At 50.2% G+C, this 20,198-nt stretch overlaps 1 protein-coding gene across 1 annotated transcript in view; it reads right to left on the bottom strand.

Moving 5' to 3' along the window:
• The window catches only part of LRIG1 (leucine rich repeats and immunoglobulin like domains 1), a 95,820-nt gene extending 76,648 nt beyond the window's left edge, over window positions 1-19,172 (bottom strand). Inside the window, exon 1 of the mRNA XM_063347556.1 lies at window positions 18,846-19,172. Within this exon, the coding sequence (XP_063203626.1) occupies window positions 18,846-19,021 (176 nt within the window). The 5' untranslated portion in view covers window positions 19,022-19,172. The remainder of the gene's footprint in view (window positions 1-18,845) is intronic.
• Between the last annotated feature and the right edge of the window lie 1,026 nt (window positions 19,173-20,198).

Raw genomic sequence — 20,198 nt, 5'->3', positions numbered from 1 at the left:
CCAGTATCTGAAGGGGGGCCTACAGGAAAGCTTGAGAGAGACTTTTTACGAGGGCATGTACCAATAGGATGAGGGGTAATGGCCTCAAACTAGAAGAGGGTAGATTTAGAATAGATATCAGGAAGAAATTTTTCACTACAAGGGTGGTGAGGCACTGGAACAGGTTGCCCAGAGAAGCTGTGGCTGCCCCATTCCTGGAGGTGTTCAAGGCCAGGCTGGATGGGCTTTTAGCAACCTGGTCTGGTGGGAGGCGTCCCTGCCCAGGGCAGGGGGGTTGGAACTGGATGATCTTTAAGGTCCCTTCCAACATAAACCACTCTATGAAGACAGGGCAGCAGACATTTGTCCTCATTCCAAATAGTCTAAAACTGGTACAAGACCAGAGTGGTGGGAAGGGCAAGTGAGCTCCTGCTGGGCTGCAGACCTGGCCGCAGACAGGAGAGCCTGGGGATGACCTGGGTCCATTGCTCCAGCAAACATGCAGCCCCCCACACTCCCAAAATACACCACGGACAGCCAGGGGATGGAGGGCAATATTCAAACACAATGCAGAGATAACAGGAAAACTCTGCAGAAGTCAAATAAAGCTTTATTCAACCCTGGAGCCAGAAATCATCAGGAAACCAGACTTCGCTTGCCTATTTCCACACAGATTACTGGTGATTATGAGTAACTGCAACAGAAGAGTTTGATGAAAAGTCTTCTCTTAATCTGTCTGTATTTCCAAACAGGCTTATGTTACAGCTGTGGTGTTTATCTGGAAAACACTAAAAGGGTCATAGCAGGGAACCAGCAAAGTGAGAGCAGGAGATAAACCAAGGGACCAAACATTGAGAGAACCAAGTCAGGTTGGGTGAATTTTTGTGTGGTTGCTGCTATTTAACAGCAATACCTCATTAAAATTTCGGATAAAGGAAGCTTTTGTTAACAACCTGCTCCTTCCCTCCCTCCTGTACCTTCCCTCAGGGTTTTGAGATCACATAAAAAACACATCCCCAAGCTCCTCAAGGGAATTTTTTTTCTTTCCCCAGCAAAGCCAAGGCTGACAAGACTTGACATTCCTGAAATGTTTAAATGGGGGGAGAGGGAGAAACAACAACATTTTTTTCAAACCCACTTTATGCATCAGAGACAAGCAAAAATTGGCCCAGGGCCAATTAAAAAAAAAATATTTAAAAATATTTGCGAGATCATCTTAAATACTCTCAATGTTCCCAATGGAAAAGTCCCTGGCTGCACAGCGGACACAAGCCCCCACGCCAAATACTGCACATTCCTGGAGGGAGCTGCGGAAAGGAAAGACATAATCAAGGCAATTGACAAACCACCGCACACGACTGCCAGTCCGTCCCCAGCCACCCTGTGGGGACATACCACCACTGGCACTCGCCCACAGTGGGTCTTGGGCTCCGTGGTGAAGCCCCTGCAGACGGCTGGTGGGGACCATCTCCCCTTCCAAGCAGGCAAAGAGCCCTTAAAAAAAAAAAAAAAACAAAAACACACAAAACATCCAAGGGACTTGGTAACGAGCTCAGTATCAAGAAACCTGGTTAACAAAGAGGCAAGTGATAGGGATATGCTTCTCCTGGCAAATATATCTAATCTCTGCCAAATGCCAGGAGAAGCATATCCCTATCAGTAGCCATTATATTAATTAATTCATACACCAACCCATTCTGCAGCTTTTTCCAGGCTGGGATTTTGCTTGCCTGATGCTGTGGGACAGAACTGGGCAAGGAGAAGGGTGCAGACAGAGCACTACATCTTGCAGCAAGACCCACTGAAGGTGATACAAACCAGATGTGGACAGTAACTCTATGTGCTCCAAGACATATTACAGCTTCATATGCCAGCCACAGCACACCAAACACTCAGGAAAGAGCACCCATATGGTCAAACCCACTTGGGGAGCATTTCAAGGGGCGCAGAACAGGTTAACGGGAACCCCCCGAGCTCCACCAGCCAATTATTTTTCCTCGGTTTACTAGCACAGAAACTTGGGCATCAAAGAGGACCGCAGTGTTCCACTTGTGCAATAAACTCCTTTCACCAACATCACTTCACACTTTCCGGAGTGCAAAGTTCACGCTGATATTGTTGGCTTTCTCACTCACTGCTTTCTGGCACCGTCCCACCTGCCTGGCTGTTCATTAATATGCAATCAGTACATTAAAGGCTGCGTTCCCCAGTCCCAGCTAGGCTGTAACCGCCTTTTCCGGCAAGTGCTATCTTGCAGGGGACAGAAGTGCAAATGTGTTTAGGTGCTCCTAAATACTCAAAATTAAAAAAAATCCCAAACCCTGTATTCTTACCAATTGGGTTTTACAGAACAAGGGATTATCACCATCAATGCAAAGAGTGTCCAGAGAAAACTTGGAAACTACACTGTATTTACTCTCGTTATGCTTTACTTCTTTATGTACCAGTTACACTACTAATTTTTTTTTTGCACAATTTACAGACTGACAAATCATAGCTACACAGCAAAGGCTGCCTAAATGCACTGGTGATTAGAAAGTTTCTACCATTTTTGTTTGAATGATTGCTAGCTGGGATGCTGTAAACAGTCCCCCCCCCAAAAAAAAAATCCCACCATTTTTTTCAGCTATCCTCAAACCTTCCAAATTTGAGCAGGAAGGACAGCCCTGCCTCATTTACTGACACTGCAGTTGTACAGAAAACCACGTCACCATAGATAAAAGTAATTTCTGTTTTTTTCAGGAGCACTTTCAGAACAGCTCTGCTCCCCACACCCCTCGCTCCTGCCAGCTCCGCGGATGCTCCATCACTCCTTGGCCAGTCTGCACCACTCATCCCAACCAGGGACTCAGCTCAAGTCCCCTGTTGTTGTCTCTACAAGAAAACAAGCCATCAGCTGTTGGCTAACGAGCTCCACAATTAAATACCCTGTATTTACTTCACTGCCTCCTCTTCTCCTCCCCCTGGGCTTGACCATTTCAGCCTCTGGTCCAGCCTGTCTCCTCCTGGCCCACCCAGCATCACCTCCTGCCCTGCTTCCCAAACACGCACAGAAAACTTACTCCAGCTTCCCTTAACATGCTATTAAATCCCACCTTATTTTTCTTCCCTGGGAGACTAAAGATAGGTTGTTAGTTCACTATAAAACCAAGTACATGCTTGAAAGACAAAGAACAAACAGATTTTAATTGTAAGGAGTATTAAAAAAGCATTCTATTTGTTTCAGGTCATTGTAAGCAACATTAATAAGTTTCTGTCTCAGTTTTTCAACAGTTGCTTGTGATGGAGATGAGCCCAACTGGAAAACCAAACCCAAGAATCCCTGAACTCTGAAGGAAGGTTTATCTGAGTTTGGACCATATCTGCGCTGAATGCAACACAGCCAAATAACATTTTTCCATTACTTTTTATCACTATTGCTTCGTGTTCTCCCCCCTTGAGCACAAGGTCACATCAAAATTTCTCCAGGCGGCCCCCAGTCCCATAAATTGTTAGAGATCTGGATTTACATCAGTGGGATTACATGAGATCAGCCAAATGTGCACATGCTGGAGGGAGAAGGGAACAACATAGCACTTTAAAACTGGAGAGTATTTTTCATTTATAAATAGTTTACATTTTTTGGATCCAGTGGCGGACAACCCGCTCAGTCTGTACTGAAACCAAAGAAATATCATGTGTGAGCACTAACCACAGTGTAACAGAGATAATAAACAACAGACAGGGAGCCATATGCAGTGAGGCTAGTGCTTTGGGCAGGGGAGGCAAATTAAAAGGAAAAGAAATACCAAATTCAGCAACCATCATGCAGCTAAAGGACCTATTAATTTTCAGATGGACCCGTTCCCCCAAGTTCTGCTACAGGAGTAACCTCCACAAGGAAACCAGCTCGCTGTACCCTCGCTGTGCTTCCCTGCTCCCAGATGTACTAATGGCTTTAGCATCTCTCAGACTTCAGTGGACCATTGCCCTAGCACTGGGGATGGTCAAAACCAGGTACCTGCAGCAAGGAGGGACAAAGCAATGTCCACACGGTCAGATAAAGCACAACACGGAGGATGGGGTGGCATAAGAGTCCCAGGAGCAGCGCGAGTTCTGATCCAAGACAGACATGGTGCACTCCAAATTACATATAGGAAATAACTACAAGAAACAGCAAGATACACTGTGCATCTTTGCGACCACATCCCATGTCTCCACACCCCAGGAGACTATGTTTGCAAACAGCTTGTACTCAGCATCAGGCAAGCGAGGGCTACTACATGCAGAGCACCTGAAGTCTGCTGGGCTCCTTCAGAAGCCTCCAGCCTCATGGACTTCACCAAGGGAACCACCCGAGCCAGATTACACCAAGCCTCCTACACCAACCTCTGCCTTCACACCAAATAAAACTAAAATGGATGCTGGCATCTGCCTTACCCGTGCTTTTACAAATGTTTTTTATTTATGTCAAACAATATCCTATATCCCCCAGGAAAGATAAGTGTTACAAAGAAGCGGGACATCTCTGTGCTTGCCAAGCAGAGCAACCTGGATTTGGAGCATCTCTATTGAAATTAGCCTGCCAAGACCAATTGGATGCATTTTATTACTGCAAGGAATTCCACAAATAGGCAGGTAACTTAAGTGACAGCGTGAGTTCCCAGGCAGGAAAAAAATACTTTAAAACACACACTTTCCTGTTTTTGCAAACATTTACCAGATGTAAGAGAATTCAAGGACAATTCATCTGCCATGACAAGTTGTAGACACCAAATCTAGCAGAAGAGGCTGAGCACCCATCTCTGCCGTGAGTGAAAGCCTAGAGCCAGACACGCTTGGCTGAACAAAGGTTTGTTTTCAATTATATTTCAGATTCTTTAACAATAACTGTGTGGCATCTGGCACCAACACATCTGAGCCTTTGAAGTGGTTCTTGACTCCAACGGGAAGAGGGGGGAGTGCAGAAGAGGGAATCAATCAGCAATTTTGGTCCGAGTCAAATATCTTCTCTAAAAAGAAAATGTTAATACCACAATCCCCCAGCAGACCAGAAGTGTGCTAGCAAAAACCAAAAAAAACCAAAACCCATATTTGGGTCAAAATAACAACGGTTCTGCACTGAGGTCACTCCTTTCACCTTCAGAAACAAGGTTATGAGATACATGGGTCAGTGGTCCCAGACACAGGAGCCTCCCAACAGGGAGGTGTGACACTCCATGGCTCCTTCCTGGTCACTCATGCTCACACCTGTGATAAAACATTCATGGGAAGAGACATCCAATGCCTAAACCTCAACACCAGCAACCACCAAAAGCACAGTTAAATAAGAACAGGAAGGCAGCACGCAACACTTGCTGTCATGGTCCCCATTCAAAGTGCAATTGCTGCCCACCCAGCCCGAGGGAAAGGGCAGCACTTCCATATTCCCGGGCAAAAGCAGCAGCTCCTACTGAGCCCTTCCACAAAAACTCATCACCAATATACATTTGGAGCAGCCACAACAGACCAGGAAAGCAGCACGTGGGTGCTGCAGAGGGTGGCCTATGGAATGCTGGTGACCACAAGACTGAGTCACCTCTGGATGTGCTCAGAACATCCCCAAGAGGCTTAAGCAGGGTTTGAGCCCTGGTTTGCAGTGCCTGCAGGTACAGGACCTGCTGTACCCCCGTGCTTCCCTTCCACCTACATCCGTATTTAGGTAGCTACACTTCTGTTGAGATCTAGCCTTAAATGACATCGCTAGGTTCAGTGGGCAATCAGTGAACGAGCAGGGCAAACAAACCTCACTTTTAAAATACATATCTTCTTTATCTGGTTTGTTCAAATAAAACCACAGCTGTGGTTTAACAGCAACGAGGTGGCAGAGCGCAACAGCTCCCATGACCGGGGATGGTGGTTTTGATCAGAATGATGTTCGTTTAAAGAGGGATAAAAATGCCTTATTCATTTTCCCCAAGCTGTGCCCAAGTCCCACCAACTCTTTTTGTTAGGTCGGGCAGTTTCTGGAAACATCTTCTGGCTCAAAACATTTGCAGAATTTCAAGAATCTGCTCCACAAATCTTGAGGCTGCTTTGTTCAGGAATGCTGACATGTGGGCAAAGGGAAAGCAAACCGTTCCCTTGAATGCTGCACAAAACTTTAAAGTCTGCCCAAGATGAAAAATGCAAGAGTCAAAACTCTGAAGGAAGTGTGGGTTTTCTGCTGCATTTCAAATATCACCCCAAACACGCTCTTCCAGCACAGGAACGTGGCCGTGCCAGGACAGCCTGCATGCCTGGCAAGGCTGGCGGCCTCCATGTGCTCCCCTCAAAGCAGGGCTGGAGTTTGGAATGAATAAATAAAACAGACTTTCAGATCAAGTTTTCTTGGCCTTTACAGAGACAATCGTGCTGTGAAAGAGCTCTGGGCAGAGTCTTCTCCCCAGACAAGACCCACTCCTTCCCATCCCTCCCCATGCACAAGCACCAAAGGGCAAGCGTGCACTTCATCTTCTGCTCGCACGGCTCCCAGGACAATAACTGAGCTGTCCTCTGGAAATACCCATTGCATTCCATGAAATCAAGAAGACTAGACCTCTGGCTTATCCATAAAGCCTAATATTTATAGGCCTACATTCGGTCAGATGGATCTCCACTGCCTTCAGACCAAGGAGTCTTGCCCAAGCCAGCGGTCCACTGGTGGCAGCAAAAACAAGGTCCAGCTCCTGCATCAACACTGCATCAGTGTGACGTTTTTTTCTGTGCTGCTCCCTGACGAGCCCCAACAGACACTGCCGGACAAGTCCTGGAAGGACACTTTCAACTCCCGACTGCCAGGCTGTGGGACACCAGCGTCACAGTGCTGGGCCAAACGCAGACCAAGGGTGGAAAGCAACCACTGTGGCAGGCCAAGCATGGCTCAAACAGCCACAGACTGCCCCAAAAGCACCATCATATATTACACACACAACCAGAGGGGATGTGGTTGGTTCAACCTGGCTTGAAAGCCCCCCGTGGAGGTGGCTGCAGAAAACAGGGAAAGTGCCAGCAACTGAAGGCTCAGCAGAGGGAGAGGTGCTGGAGTGCTCATTCGGGCTCGTCCTCTGCCTTTGCTCTCCAGATTTAAACAGGAATCCTGCAACCCTTTCCCCCACGCCATGGGAGCACCAGGAGAAGGACCAGCTCTGCTCCTCCAGGGGAGGCACAGCCGGGCAGCTCTGAAGCCATCAGGGATTCCACATTGTGAACAAAAAAAAAAGCAGGAAAACCATCAAAAGACATTTCATCTGCAACAGAGCATAAACTCCCCAAAATGTTTCAAGGCACATTTTCAATCCACTCCCAATCCCACCCCAGTCCCACGAGGGCCATTGCTGTTATTGTCTGTCACAGCAGCATCAGGAAACCGACTTCCAGGGGGTCAGAAATTTTCCTGCTGCTGGCTGGGAACAGCCCAGGGAGCCCAAAGGGAGGGGACGAAGCAGCCCGGGGAGATGGTGGGAGAAGGGAAGAGTCAAGGGATGATGCATCCTGCAACAGCGAGGCAGGCGGTTTTATAACCGGCGGTCAGAATTACTCAGGAAACCATAGAGGAAGCAATTGGAAATTGTTGGACGGGGAAGCTTCCCCATTTTGTCTCCAAATGTGCAGGCCCTTAAGTCTGTGCTGAATTCTTCCTCTTTTAGCCATGCCTCTCGCAAACAAAGCGACATTAATTAGCACACAGCCCCAGAAGTAGTGTTCAGCTGCCACCTCCTCCTCCCCCAAAAAAGGTGGATTTACATTGTTTTGATTTTAAAAAAAATTTATGACAAGCCTAAATAGCTTAATCACACACAGCCTGCTCCCCAGCAAGCCCCACACTGGCATTATGACTTGCACACGGGGTGCTTGAAAACCTCGCCTTCGAGCTGGGTCCAGTATTCCCAGCTGGAGGGTGAAGCAGTGACCAGCAGCTTGCACACCCCACCGCAGCACTGGGCTGCCAAAAGGGACTGTCTGCTGAGGAGAGGGTGGGCACACAAGGAAGGTATTGGAAAAAGCTCAGACGGTCTGAATAAAAGGGAAGCCTGGGTGCTGCAGCATGCCTGGGAGATGCGCAGAGGGACACGGCGCAGCCCCAGCATCCCTGCCAGCTGAAAGGACAGCTTGTCAGCCTCTTGTTAGGCAGACCACAAAGTGGTGGCACTTGAGACACAAGTGCTAGAAGCCATGAGGGAGAAACACTGTAGTAAACAGCCTGGGCTGCTATTTGGCATCTCCCAAGGATGCTGCCCAGCTGTGCGGCTCTGCCCTCTCCCCACACCTGCTATCAAGCCCAGACCCTGTGAGCAGCCGGAGCCCCAGGCAGTTGTCCCTGCAGACACCCAGAACCACTGCTTCCCACCCACGGCTCAACACCCATCAGACCACGAAGGCATCTTCTTCCTGGACACTCTGTTCCAAGAAGGGAGAAGCAAGTCGCCAAAAAACTATTCCCATCTGTGGCCGTGGCAGTCACAAGGGCTCGCTGCTTTGGCTGAGACACTCTCCTACCCCATGGGTGGCACTGCTTTGTACACAGAGAAAAGATCATGCTGGCCCCCAAAGAGACCAGGATTCGTGTGCTGCCTCCACAGCATCCCCTGCTCACAGGAACAATGCATGGGGTAACGCAGCACCAAACCCTCCACTACCTACTGGTACTAGCTAATGCCAGCACCATCCCAGCAAGGCTCTGAAGCCCTCCCTCACCCACCTCCTAACAGAGGTAACCACAGCGCCCAGAGCCGCATCTCACCGCTGGGTCTCCATTATCCTGCAGGGATGGTTTAACAGCACTGCTGTCCCTCACAGAGATTCTTTGAGGTCTCATTCGGAATAATCTCACACTGCTTTCCCTCCCTCAGTGGGGATACAGCCACTCTCCCCAGCCTGCTGCCTACAGGAGAGGTAGGCACTTCAAACTTAAGTTCACTCCTCCAATTGAAGTTGGCCAACAGCATCAAAAGCTCTGAGGGAGAACAGATACATACACCATTGCATTGCCCTTCTCACAAAACCTAGGTAGAAAGCAGTACCTGCCTCAGAAAGATTATTAAACCAGCAAGAAGCAGAGACAACTGCTGCTCTAAGTAGACAGTGTAAGCCAAAGACATTCTGTGAGATCCATACAACTTTCTGGCAAAGGAAATTAACTCAAAGACCACTATACATCTCTGCTGGTAAGGTCGGTAAGAATGAAACCAGAGCTCCTGGAAGGGGTTCAGCTCACCAAGAAGTCAAAAGCCAAGCAACTTTTCCTGCTATAACAGTAAAAATTCATTTATCCGCTCTTATGAACAGACCTATCCAAACCCCTTACGTTTCTTGATCTCAACAGCTTTTAGGTGGTGATCATCTCAATAACAAAGCTTGGAAAGTGGGAAGGAAGATATACAAGAAGTTTATAACCATGTGAAATAATAAAGATAGCACAACTCTCACAAACGCCTCCAAATCAGAGAGGTCTAAAAATACACACTTATTTTATTATCATCTTATTTACTGATTTAATGCAGCATGTGTGCCCTACTTCAGAACTAATCCAAAGGTGTTTGAAAGCCAAGAATTCTGACTTGGAAGACTTGTTTAAGGAGGAAAAAGGAGGAACAGAATTGTTTATAGACCAACATAGATAGGAACAGCACAAAAATATGCTTAGCAAAGGAAAAGTGGAAAGTATTATGACACCTTTCAAAATAAAACATCGTATGGTTTGTTTAAATCTCCTAAAACAGGAGAAGTCTCCCCATTTTGCCAAAATAAACGAAATGCAAGTGGGAATCTGACTCTGCCCCTTGGTTCAGGAGATGAAGGTTTACAGCAAGTTACATAGACAAACAGGATGGGATGCTCTCCTGGCTCACCATCGAGGACAGGCCACAGGCAGCATGGCACCGGCCAACCACCCTGAATCAGCAGGACTTGGCATTTCTGCACTGGCCATGCCTATGCCATCACCAGGCAGGAGTGGGAATGATGAAGTAACTGGGCATGAGAAGGGGAAGAGGATGAAGAGCTTCCAGGTGCCACCCAGACCATCAAGAGATACCTCCTCACCCTTCACGAACGACAGAGGTCACTGCTGACCAGTCGCACACAGATCGCTGCCACACACCCTTGTCCCCATGGGGCTGCAAAGCCTGGTGAGAAAGGAGGAAATCCTGTGGCTCCGTGCACCTTCCAGCTCCAACTCAAAGCAAACAGCCTTGTGCTGGAGAAGAGCCAAATGGGGGTTGCCTGCTCATGGACCAGGCTGCTGCAGGAACAGCCCATCTGTCCAAACTGCAATTTTAGGGTATTTTTTAGGTCTGTGCTAAAGGAAGGTTTCTGGTGCTTTTTCACAGGTCTGGAACCTGAGTGGAACACAGCTGACCCAGACACAGCAAAAAGCAAGCAAAGGCTGCTCAGGGCTGCTCCCCAGGCAGCAGCGGTGGAGAGCCAGCTCCAGCCTCCCCCCGCACACACCGCAGAGGAAGGAGAGGCACCAGTGTTTGGACAACTGGAACACATTTAGGGGGCAATTTTTCACAGGGACTCCAGCCAGGCAGTTTCCTACAATAGCAGTTTTATCACCCATGATACAACCCACAGACCAGCAGCTCCCCATCCACAAGGCCTCCCACCACCCCACCCCTATGGGGACATCACCCACAGTAAGCCCCACCAATGGAGCTCCAATGCACCCAGGACACCTCCAGCATCGCATCCTTAAACACGACCAGAAGACAACATCCAGTAAGCCTGCCATCTCCATCTGAATATCTTCCACCAAGCCCTGGGCACATCCAGGTCAACACCTTCAGCCCCGTACCCATCTGTGCTGGTGATCAAACAGCACTGGCCCAGCACCACCACACACGCTGCAAGCACCAGCCCACTGGCCAGCCGTCACTTTTTCAAAGTATTTCCTAGATGATAGATAACATAGAAATCCTGTGTTTGTATTGGCGCACAGCAGGCTAAAACAGACTTTAAAAGCAGTTGTAGTCCACACCAGCTAGGCAAAATGCATTTCAAACTTGCAGGGCAGTATTTGGAGAGAGGCTCATTACTAGCTGGTGTCGATGGTAAACTCTCCAGGGCAGAGGAGCATTCACAGCACTGAAAGACAACGTGCCCATCCCGAAAGTGCAGGCTTTGAGGAACGAGGGAGACACATCGGTGGTGAGGATGGATCCTTGTGTGGGGGGAAACCACACAGCCCCAACTTTGCATTTCACATCTCTCGTTTCTTCCTTGCACCTGAGGGCTTGTCCAGCCTTTCCCCAGTGAGCAAAAACCTGCCAGCTGGAGGAGGTGGTATAGGAAAAGAGTATCTTATTTCAGGATTTCACAGACAGATTTCTACTGAACTTACTGGATGTGTTTTCTAATCTGAAAGGATTCATCTAAAAAATAGGCGCCTTCAACAAGAGCGAAGCATTTGTGATACACAGCTTGTATAAGGGAGTAGCGTTTACAAGAATGTATTTAAGACTGCAGCTCTGCCGATTTCCAAAACTAATACAATTGCATCAGGGAATTGGATCCAAAAAAGACAAAGGGAAATTCACAAAGTTAACACTTCATTATGAGTAGCTATATCAAGACTAACTACCCTCTCCGCCCCCCTGACAAAAAAAAGTGACAAGTTCTCTTGCATACAAAACTTTAGCTCCAGAACAAAGCTTTAGTCAGCTAATGCATTTTTAAATGCAACTTGTGCATGACACTGGAGTGTATGTTTATAAATCTGTTTTATTGTGAGGGTCTCTGATACTTTTCCTGATGAAATCCATGCAAAGCCAGCGCAGCAAACTAAGAAACTGCTGGGACAAGTGCAAATAACCAACCATCCTGCCTACACATTCAGCATGGCTAACATTTATAAAATCTAGGCAGATGGCTACAGTTCAGGACCCATCCTTCAATTCTTACTCAAACTGAAAATGCAACCACGCAGAAGTGAACCATGCTCCTGGAACTGGATGCAACACGTCATCGGGTCTTGAGAGGTGCCCCCAAGATAGCAGGGTCTGCTTCTAGGCTTCACCAAAATTATATGGTTGCGGCTTGAGAGACAGCGTGCTGAAAATATAATGAGGGAGCATAACATATTACATATGTTGTAGTCCTGCTCTGAAGCTGGAAGAGGCTGGGGTTGAAGGACTCCGGCTGCAGCGCAGGACTTGGTTAACTATTAATGGATGACTCAGCTACAATAATAATACGTCTTTCGTGTTCTGTGCTAGCACAATGGCATCCTGGGTCCTTGACTCTGGCCCCTATGCAGGGCAGGGAAAAAAAATACTTCTTAGCACATCATTTAATAGCTGGACATACCAGGAAAACAGAAGGATAGTTTATTCACCCTTTATTTCTTCCTGCAGCCTCACACTCTGCTCCTTCCTTCACATGCCACTAAAAACCAGCAAGGGACCTCAGCGGAAAGACACCCAGCCTCCCATGAAACCACAACCCAGACCTGAGGGGCTATGTTTATTCACAATTATTCACCAAAGCCATGCTCTATGCTAAATCACCCCTGCTCACCCTGAACGAGGTGCTAATTCCTGCCCAGCCCTGGTCCCCCAGAGCTTGATTGAACCTGGATTCTCTGCAGATGGCTCTTCCCAGCAGCATTAGCCTAAATTATCTCTGTTCCATTCATCCACATGATCCCATCCAGCTCCACGCCGCAGAACAAGGGAGTCGCACTTGGCAATTAGGTTAGCAGCACAAAATGATTACTTTAAAAGCTGATGAGCTAACTCAATCTGAGGTGTCTCGCGGGGCAGCCAACAAGATCAATTAAAAGCCCTGCAGCCCTAATTGAGGGTTTCTGGGTGCGGTTGACATACAAGTCAGGGACAATACACAAGTTCTCATCAGAGCTGGCTACCAAGAAATGAGAGCCATCAGCCAGTTTAGAAGCCACTCAGACTTCAAGACAAAACTTTAACCCCTCTTCAAGAGATCAAAGCAACCAGAAACAGGCATGGATAGGGCCTCCTGGCACCCAGTCATTCTTAGATGCCCCACAGAGCTGGTGGGAGCTGCACATGTACTGATGAGGCCAGGTACCTGCACACCCACCTCCAGCACCCCGGGGAATGCCTCAGCATGAAACCACCTTGAAGCCCCCCAGCAGGCTCTGCTGAAGCTGCACACCAGGGAGCATCCTCCCAGTGCTCCAGGACTTCCCTGCACCAGGTAGGGCTTCAGTCCATGTGAGCCCCATCTCTGCAGAGTGCTTCTTTGTCTGCCTAAGTCTCTGCCAGAGACAAGACTCCAACACCAGCTTAGCTTTAAGCAGTGAAGTGAAATCTCACCCATGCTCAAGGAAGCATTTAAGTACCTGAAGTGCCTTGTTGAAGTGTGTGGGCTCCCAAACATATCAGTTTACCACCTCCAGCCTCTTGATGCCAGCGAGCAAAGGGGGAAGGCAATCAATCTCACATTTGCTCCTTCATCCCTTAAACTCCAAGCAGGAACTCCTGCAAGGCTCAGCCACCCCCAAATCTTACATCCACAGAACTGCAGAGCAGTTCACACGAGCAAAGAAAAAAACACACATATTAAGCTGTATCTAGCACATAATAATGGTTGATTTTCCTAGAGAACAATTGATGGTGTGTTCATTTTTTCAGCTGCCTACTGAGATGCTGGTTCCCCCGCCTTGGGAATTTTCCCTCCACAGCTCCTCCTCCCCCAGCTCCCAGACCATCCATTCTCCCCTTTTCAAACTGCGCCCATTGTAAATGGCACTGAATATTAACACAGCCCATTGAGCACTTGCTCCTTTTGTATGGGACCCCTGCGTTTCAAATTGCAGTCACTGCAGAGAGGAAAAGCCTCCAAGTGATTAAATGGCATGAAGTTTCTCAAAAGGAGCGAGAGGAATATGCAGAGGAAGCTGAGGGGGTCCTAGAGCCTTTCACTTGAAGCCAGGGGCTTCTCCAAGAGCCAGAAAGGCTTCTTGATGGGGATATTTCATCCCATTCAGGCTTCATTACGAAGCTCACAAGCACTTTAATCCTAGTCTGATTGACAAAATTTCTGCCCCAGCTGTGGCACAGTCAGGGATTAAGATGAGACAGCAGTTGCAAAGGCCTTGTTGTTAACTGCTGTTCTCCAGTAAGCACCAATAAATATCGCGGCATGCTGAGGGTGGTCAGAGAATCCACCGACACATGTTCACACAGGAAGGGTGGATTTATTTGCAAGCGCATGTATTTATTTGTGCATAAGCAGCAGGCCCACAGAGACACTGCTCTGCAAGGAGAGGCTTTGCTGTTACCCCACCAGGACCAACCCCCAGCGCAGCAACTGCAAGGTGCAGAGCCACCCCACAGCCCCGGGGCAGGAGACCTTCCCCGAGGCCAGGCCACTGCTGAGGACAATGCTCCAGAAAGCACCAAACCCAACTGTGCCATTGCCAGCTGAGTACAATTTCTTCTACAGCCACCACCAGCTCCCAGCTCTGTCCCACTTGAGCAGGAAGCCTTCCTTAGACCACCATGCAGGAGGGAGCTGCTGGCTTTGCAGAATTTCTTTGGATTTCCATTCCCTTTCGCCAGAAGGAGGGAGCGGAACCAGCCACCTGCACTGATCCACATCCCCCTCTCCCAAGCCGTCCTTCCAAGCCCCATAGCCCCTGGGCAGCCAGCACACGGTATGGGCTCCACAGCTGGATGGGGCCAGGCGCTGTGAGCCCGGGGTGACGATTACTTAATCTTTGTTCCATTATTTCAGCAGGGCTGGAAGCAGGAGATGCAGGGGAGGAAATGCCAGCAGCACTCCCCCCCGCCAGCACTGTCAGCAGGAGGGGTGTCCCGTCCCGTCCCGTCCCCCCCCACCGCCTTGTCTTCCAGCGTCTGCAGAGCCTGAGAGCAGCTCATGCCCATCTCCAGAGAGCACCATGCCCACAGCAAGCTGTCAGCTGAGCCCCGCTCTGCTCTACCAAGTAAGCAAAGAAGCTACCCTAACATACAAGAGCAGAGTTAAAACCCCAGTTTAGCAAGAAATTTAAGTTAATGGGTAGTTTTGAGCACATTCAGTTTCCTTGCCTTCGAAGTCTTTGTGCGCATACACTTGGGCACAGCAAGTCTGCTCCCGACCCCTAGTTCAAATGCACTTCCATGCCCTAAAACCATCAACAGGCACCTGCAGGATTTTTTGAAAGCATCCAGGGGCTTTGCCCATCTCTCTCCAGGAGAGCAGCAGCACCATGCAGACAGCCAGCAGCCACCCAGCTGGTGCCTCAGGGCAACTTATCCGAACCCCAGAACCAGCCCAGGAAACCGAGGGCAGCTCAGACCAGCTCCCCTGGGCACTCGAGGGCTCTGCCTTCTTTCCAGACATTCCAGGCGCACACAGCCCAGAGGCAGAAGGGTCCACGTAGCCGAAAAAAACTCCCCCATGTCATTTAGGTCAAAAACGCACAACACGTTTAAAATAAAAGCTTTATTCCTCCAAACCATACTAGCAATGAATTAGCTATCCAACCACACTTCCGCAGCCCCAAAGCCTTCTCACCATTAAAATTTGCACCCAAAATATTATCGGTCTATCAGTAAAAGAGAAGATAAAACCTCTCTCACACACGATGCCAGAAGAAACCTCTCTTCTACCACCCCTCAAAAAATTAAGAGGCACAGAGAGACAGAAACAGGGGATGTGCCATGTCACCAACACTGCTGGAGACCTGTACCTGGCTTTTCTGGGCTTCAAGCACTTTGTACTTAAGCTCAGCCCTAAAGTCTATGCCATGTATTACACTCTAATGTAAAGATAAGCTTCAGACTTAAACACCAGAAGACATAAGCATCTCCAGCAGCTTTTAAGTGAGACACTGCAAAGGAGTCCTGCACAGCAACCGCTCAGCAGTTTGATTTTCTGCACATCCCCCACAGACCCAGGGGGTTTCACAGCCCCAGAGCTGGCAAGGGCCAGGTGCTGCAGCTCCTGCAAGGACAGTATGGGTCATGCCAGAGCCTTGCAACGTGCCCTACGCAGGGCTGCTCAGCCAGCAAACCCTGCACGCTTAATTAACTGGCATGCAGTACTGAGCTGCCTGTTGCTTTTAAGAAAAAAAAAAAAAAAGCTCAACACCCAACTATCTGTGCCACACCGCATTAACTGTGAGCAACTGCAGTGCACCAGCCCTTCTGCCTATCAGTTATGCCTTCTGAAAGCCAGGGAGAAAAATTACAACTCCAAGCTCTACTGCCAACAGAGAAATAACAATAGTTTCAAAAGATCCCAATGCTTTTCCTCAGCACTGATAGTCCTGTTGACAAAATACACGGCATGATTAAGTCTGTTCCAGAACCCTCCCCAGTGCACTGAGCCACATTTCCAAGCCTACAAACAAAAGCTTTATCTCCAACACAGTGAAAACCGACTCCAAGCACTGCTTCAGCTTTGCGGCACTCATTAGGAATAAAAGATAAACTGCTAAGGAGGGATTTTTCAATAGCACTTTAACGAAGTTAAAGCACAGCCAGCAGGAATCACTGAAAACAGGATTTATCTCGTCTCCTATTAGCGATCTAACGTGCCCAAGCTCATCACCCCGGGGAAGCAGACACCTTCGGTGGGAGACGCAGCCGGCCCAGAAGTGATGGGAGATGAGGGATGCAGGGCTCCCACATCGCCCGTCTCACCCCGGTTTACACCCGGGGGACCCGCACCCTCAGACGGAGCTCCCGCATCAGCCCAGGGATGCCAAAAGCCTTCCCGCTCGCCTTCTGCTGCTTTAAAAGGGCATGTTAAAAAAAAAACCACCACCAAAACCAAAAGCAACAGAGATAATCGCAGAGAGATAACTTTTCTCCGGCACACGGTGCTTTTATAGAGAACATTAAACAAATAAAAAGTTAGTTAACGAGTCTCTGTACCAGAAATTAGCATTTATGATCCTACCAAGCATGAAAAGCATGCTTCAGCTTTGTGTCCCTAAACTGAAATAAGCAATTTATGTGATCTTTAGCAATTAGAAACAACATTACTTTAAAACGAGAAGTTTTTGGAGTAGCTTAAATGTCTGCTTTTTATACAAGTTATAGAGAAGGAAAAAAACCCCTTAATTTTGCATTGTCAGATATGAAAGCCATCACAGATTTTCACTTTAGTTAATTCTTTGGTTAGTTTAGGATTTGCAAAGTGACAAACCATATTCTGCCTAAGTGGTTAAAATATCAAGAGCCCACAGGTCCATCACAGTAGATTTATACATGCTATTACTTGACCAATAAAATTTAAACTGAACTCAAGACACTCAAAAATCTGTTCCATATGAAAAAGACACTCCTGGGTATTAGCAATCCTGAAAAAAAACACAAAACAATAAATTTGTTCAGACTGGGCTATTAATGCATTTCTCCGCATGAACAAAGATACGCTGTCCTATTTTTAAGAGGCACATGGGGATGCTGGAATTATGCTGAAAAGACTAAAAACTTGCTGCGAAAGGTGCCCAAGGCTGAAGGAAGGCTCCTTCAGAGCACACAGCAACAGGTGAACGGGATGAATCGGGGTTTTAATGCAGAGGCCACACATTCCTCTCGGTACGACACCCGATAATTTCACATAAAACAAGGTATTTCTGCAGCCAAAAGTGAATAATACCAGGAGAACCTGACAAACCTCTAATAATTCTTCTTAATAAGGAGCTGGATGGTTTCCAGCAAAACTTCAGTGACCGTTCTCTCTCCTGACACAGCTGAGGAGTATCTCTTACAGCCAGGGGTTTTATAGATTCAATAATCTATAAGTCTGCTCAAACAGCAGAAAGGCCCAGCAACAGGAGCACCGAGGCACTTCTGGATCCTTATTTTCCAAGGTTGGCTAGTAGTTGAGGACAGCTATTTTTACAAGTTTATGAGCGCACACACACGGCGTCAGTCCTCCTGCACCGTCAAAGGAATTGAGCTGTCAAAGCCCAGCACACTTTTGCCCCCCTGGATCTCCCGTGTCTGATGATGTATTTCAGCTCTTATCAGGTCAGAGCAGCGCTGGGTGGTTACACAACCAGAGCAGACCCACTGCACTTTACGAGAAACAGCCATCACCCTGTCCTACACCTGGCCGTGGACCTGAACACTTTAAAAAACACCCTTCTAGGGGAGGAAAGAGAAAGAGCCACAGTGCTGAGCTAACCACCAGATGCTGGGCTATAAGCTCGGCTACCATCCAGGCCATACAATACACCGCAGGTTAGTAACTCCAATAAACGGACCAGAACCGAGGGAACGGCAGCCAGCCACGCAGATTTTATTGGGAACCACCACCTGGTTTTAACTCGAAGCGCCCCAACAGCACCGCAAGGGCCCGTGGCTCCGTTTCGTCCCGCGCTTGCTGGATCTCACACCTTAACAGTTGGCAACATCGACACGGAGAGCGCGGTCCCAGCGCTGGGGTCCCACTGGGGCCCCGGGGTGCGATGCTGGGCACGGCGCGGGGTCCGGAGCGCCAGGCCGGGCGTGGGATGGGTGTCCATGGATGTCCTAATAAGGATTCGGGAGCCCGAGCGGGCCGTTATCTCCATCCGATCCCATCACCGGGGACCAAATCCACCCCAGGCTCTTCCTCCTCCGGGACACCCGCGGGGAAGGGAAGGAAAGCCAGCCCGGCGAGGGAGCGAGTGGCCAGGGAGCTCCGGGCTCCGCTCGCCCGGGACCAGCATCGCACCCGCCGCCTCGGGCGGGACCCAGGGGAGACACCGGGCCGCGGGGGAAGTTTCTTCTCCGCGCCTACGAGGCGGCAGAGCCCGCTTCGCTTTAAAAAAAAAATAGAAGTAAAAACTTAAGTTTCGGGGTTTTTTTTCGGTTTGGGGTCTTTTTCCAAGCGGCGCTGCCCAAGCCCCCCGCCTCGCCCTCAGCCCCTTCCCCGGTACTCACAGATGCCGCGGCCAGCGGGGCAGGTCCCGGGGCACGGCGGGCAGCGCCAGCCCGCCGCAGTTCAGCAGCTCCCCGCCGCAGGCGCAGCCGTCGGGGCAGCCGGCGGCGGCCGAGCTCAGCAGCCCCAGCAGCAGCAGCGCCGCCGCCCCGCCGCCCGCCCGTGACGGCACCGCCATTTTGTATCCGGCACCGGAGAAGGTCCGAGGCGGGAGGAGGCGGCAGGAGCGGCCCCGGCGCGGAGCGCAGCGGTAACGCCGCGGGGCCCCCGCGAAGGCTCAGCGCCGCTCCGCCGCCCGCAGCATCGCCTCGGCCGCCGGCGGCGCGGGGCGGTCACGGCACCGGCATCCACCCGCCGCCGCCGGGCGGGTCGGTTCCGCGTCCCTGCCGCGGGAAGCGCCTCCTCCTTCACGCCGCACGGCTCCGGCCCGGCGGCCGCTGGAGCTCCCCCTCCTCGGTGCGCTCCCTCGGGGCTGAGCCGCTGCCACCGCCCGGCCCCGCCGCTGCCGCCCGGCCCGAGCGCCGCTCGCCGCGGACCCACGTTGGCGACACCGCAACATGTAGCCGCGCCGCCCCCCGCCCGCTCCCCCATTGGCTGGCGGGCGTCCTCCGGCGGGCCCGCGCACGCCGCTATTGGCCGGCAGCTCCCCCCCTCCCACCCCCCCGGCGCGGCGCCGCGGCGCCCCATTGATGCCGGCGGCCCGTCAATCAGGGGCGGCGGGGCCCCGCCTCCCTTTCCCACTCCAGGTGTGAACGCGGGCGGCCACCGCCCCCCCTCCCCGGCCCGCGCGCTGCCCCTCTTAAAGGGGCCGCGCCCGCCGCTCCGCCGTGGGGAGAGAGATTTGAAAATCTACCCCCCGTAGATGCGGACAGTCTGCTGGAGCCTGGGGGATCCCTCACGCCCCCGAGGTGCCCTTCCCCCGACGCAACGAAGCGGACGAGGGGCCACGCTCCCCAGGGACGCGTGTGTCCTGCCACGAGCCAGTCGCAGGAGTGCTTTAATTACTCCCGTGTGTTTCAGAGCGAACCTAAGCCGCTGTTCCGCTTCCCAAATTTACCCCTGCTTCTGAAAGCCCAGCACGCACCAGACGCAAGGGAGCACCCAGTCCAAAACAGGCCGAAGCGTGACTCATTAGATAGCTGCAGCAAGATCATTACGGGAAAAATTAAACTTAGAGCATTGCTACGCTCCAAAGACTGAATTTAGAGCCTGCTCCTGAACTGAGTGGAGTGGAGAGCATCCAACTGGCCTTGGTCAGGTTTGAATGTGGCCCATACAGCCTTTAGGGAAGGAAGCTCAGTGCCCCCAGGGCAGGTGGGAATGCGGTTTAACCCCTCGCATCGGCCCGGCCTCGC

This window comes from Chroicocephalus ridibundus, chromosome 10 (genome assembly GCF_963924245.1).
Source record: "Chroicocephalus ridibundus chromosome 10, bChrRid1.1, whole genome shotgun sequence".
Lineage (NCBI taxonomy): Eukaryota > Metazoa > Chordata > Aves > Charadriiformes > Laridae > Chroicocephalus > Chroicocephalus ridibundus.
The sequence above is the reverse complement of the archived record's forward strand: the minus strand, read 5'-3'. Positions and strand labels throughout refer to the sequence as shown.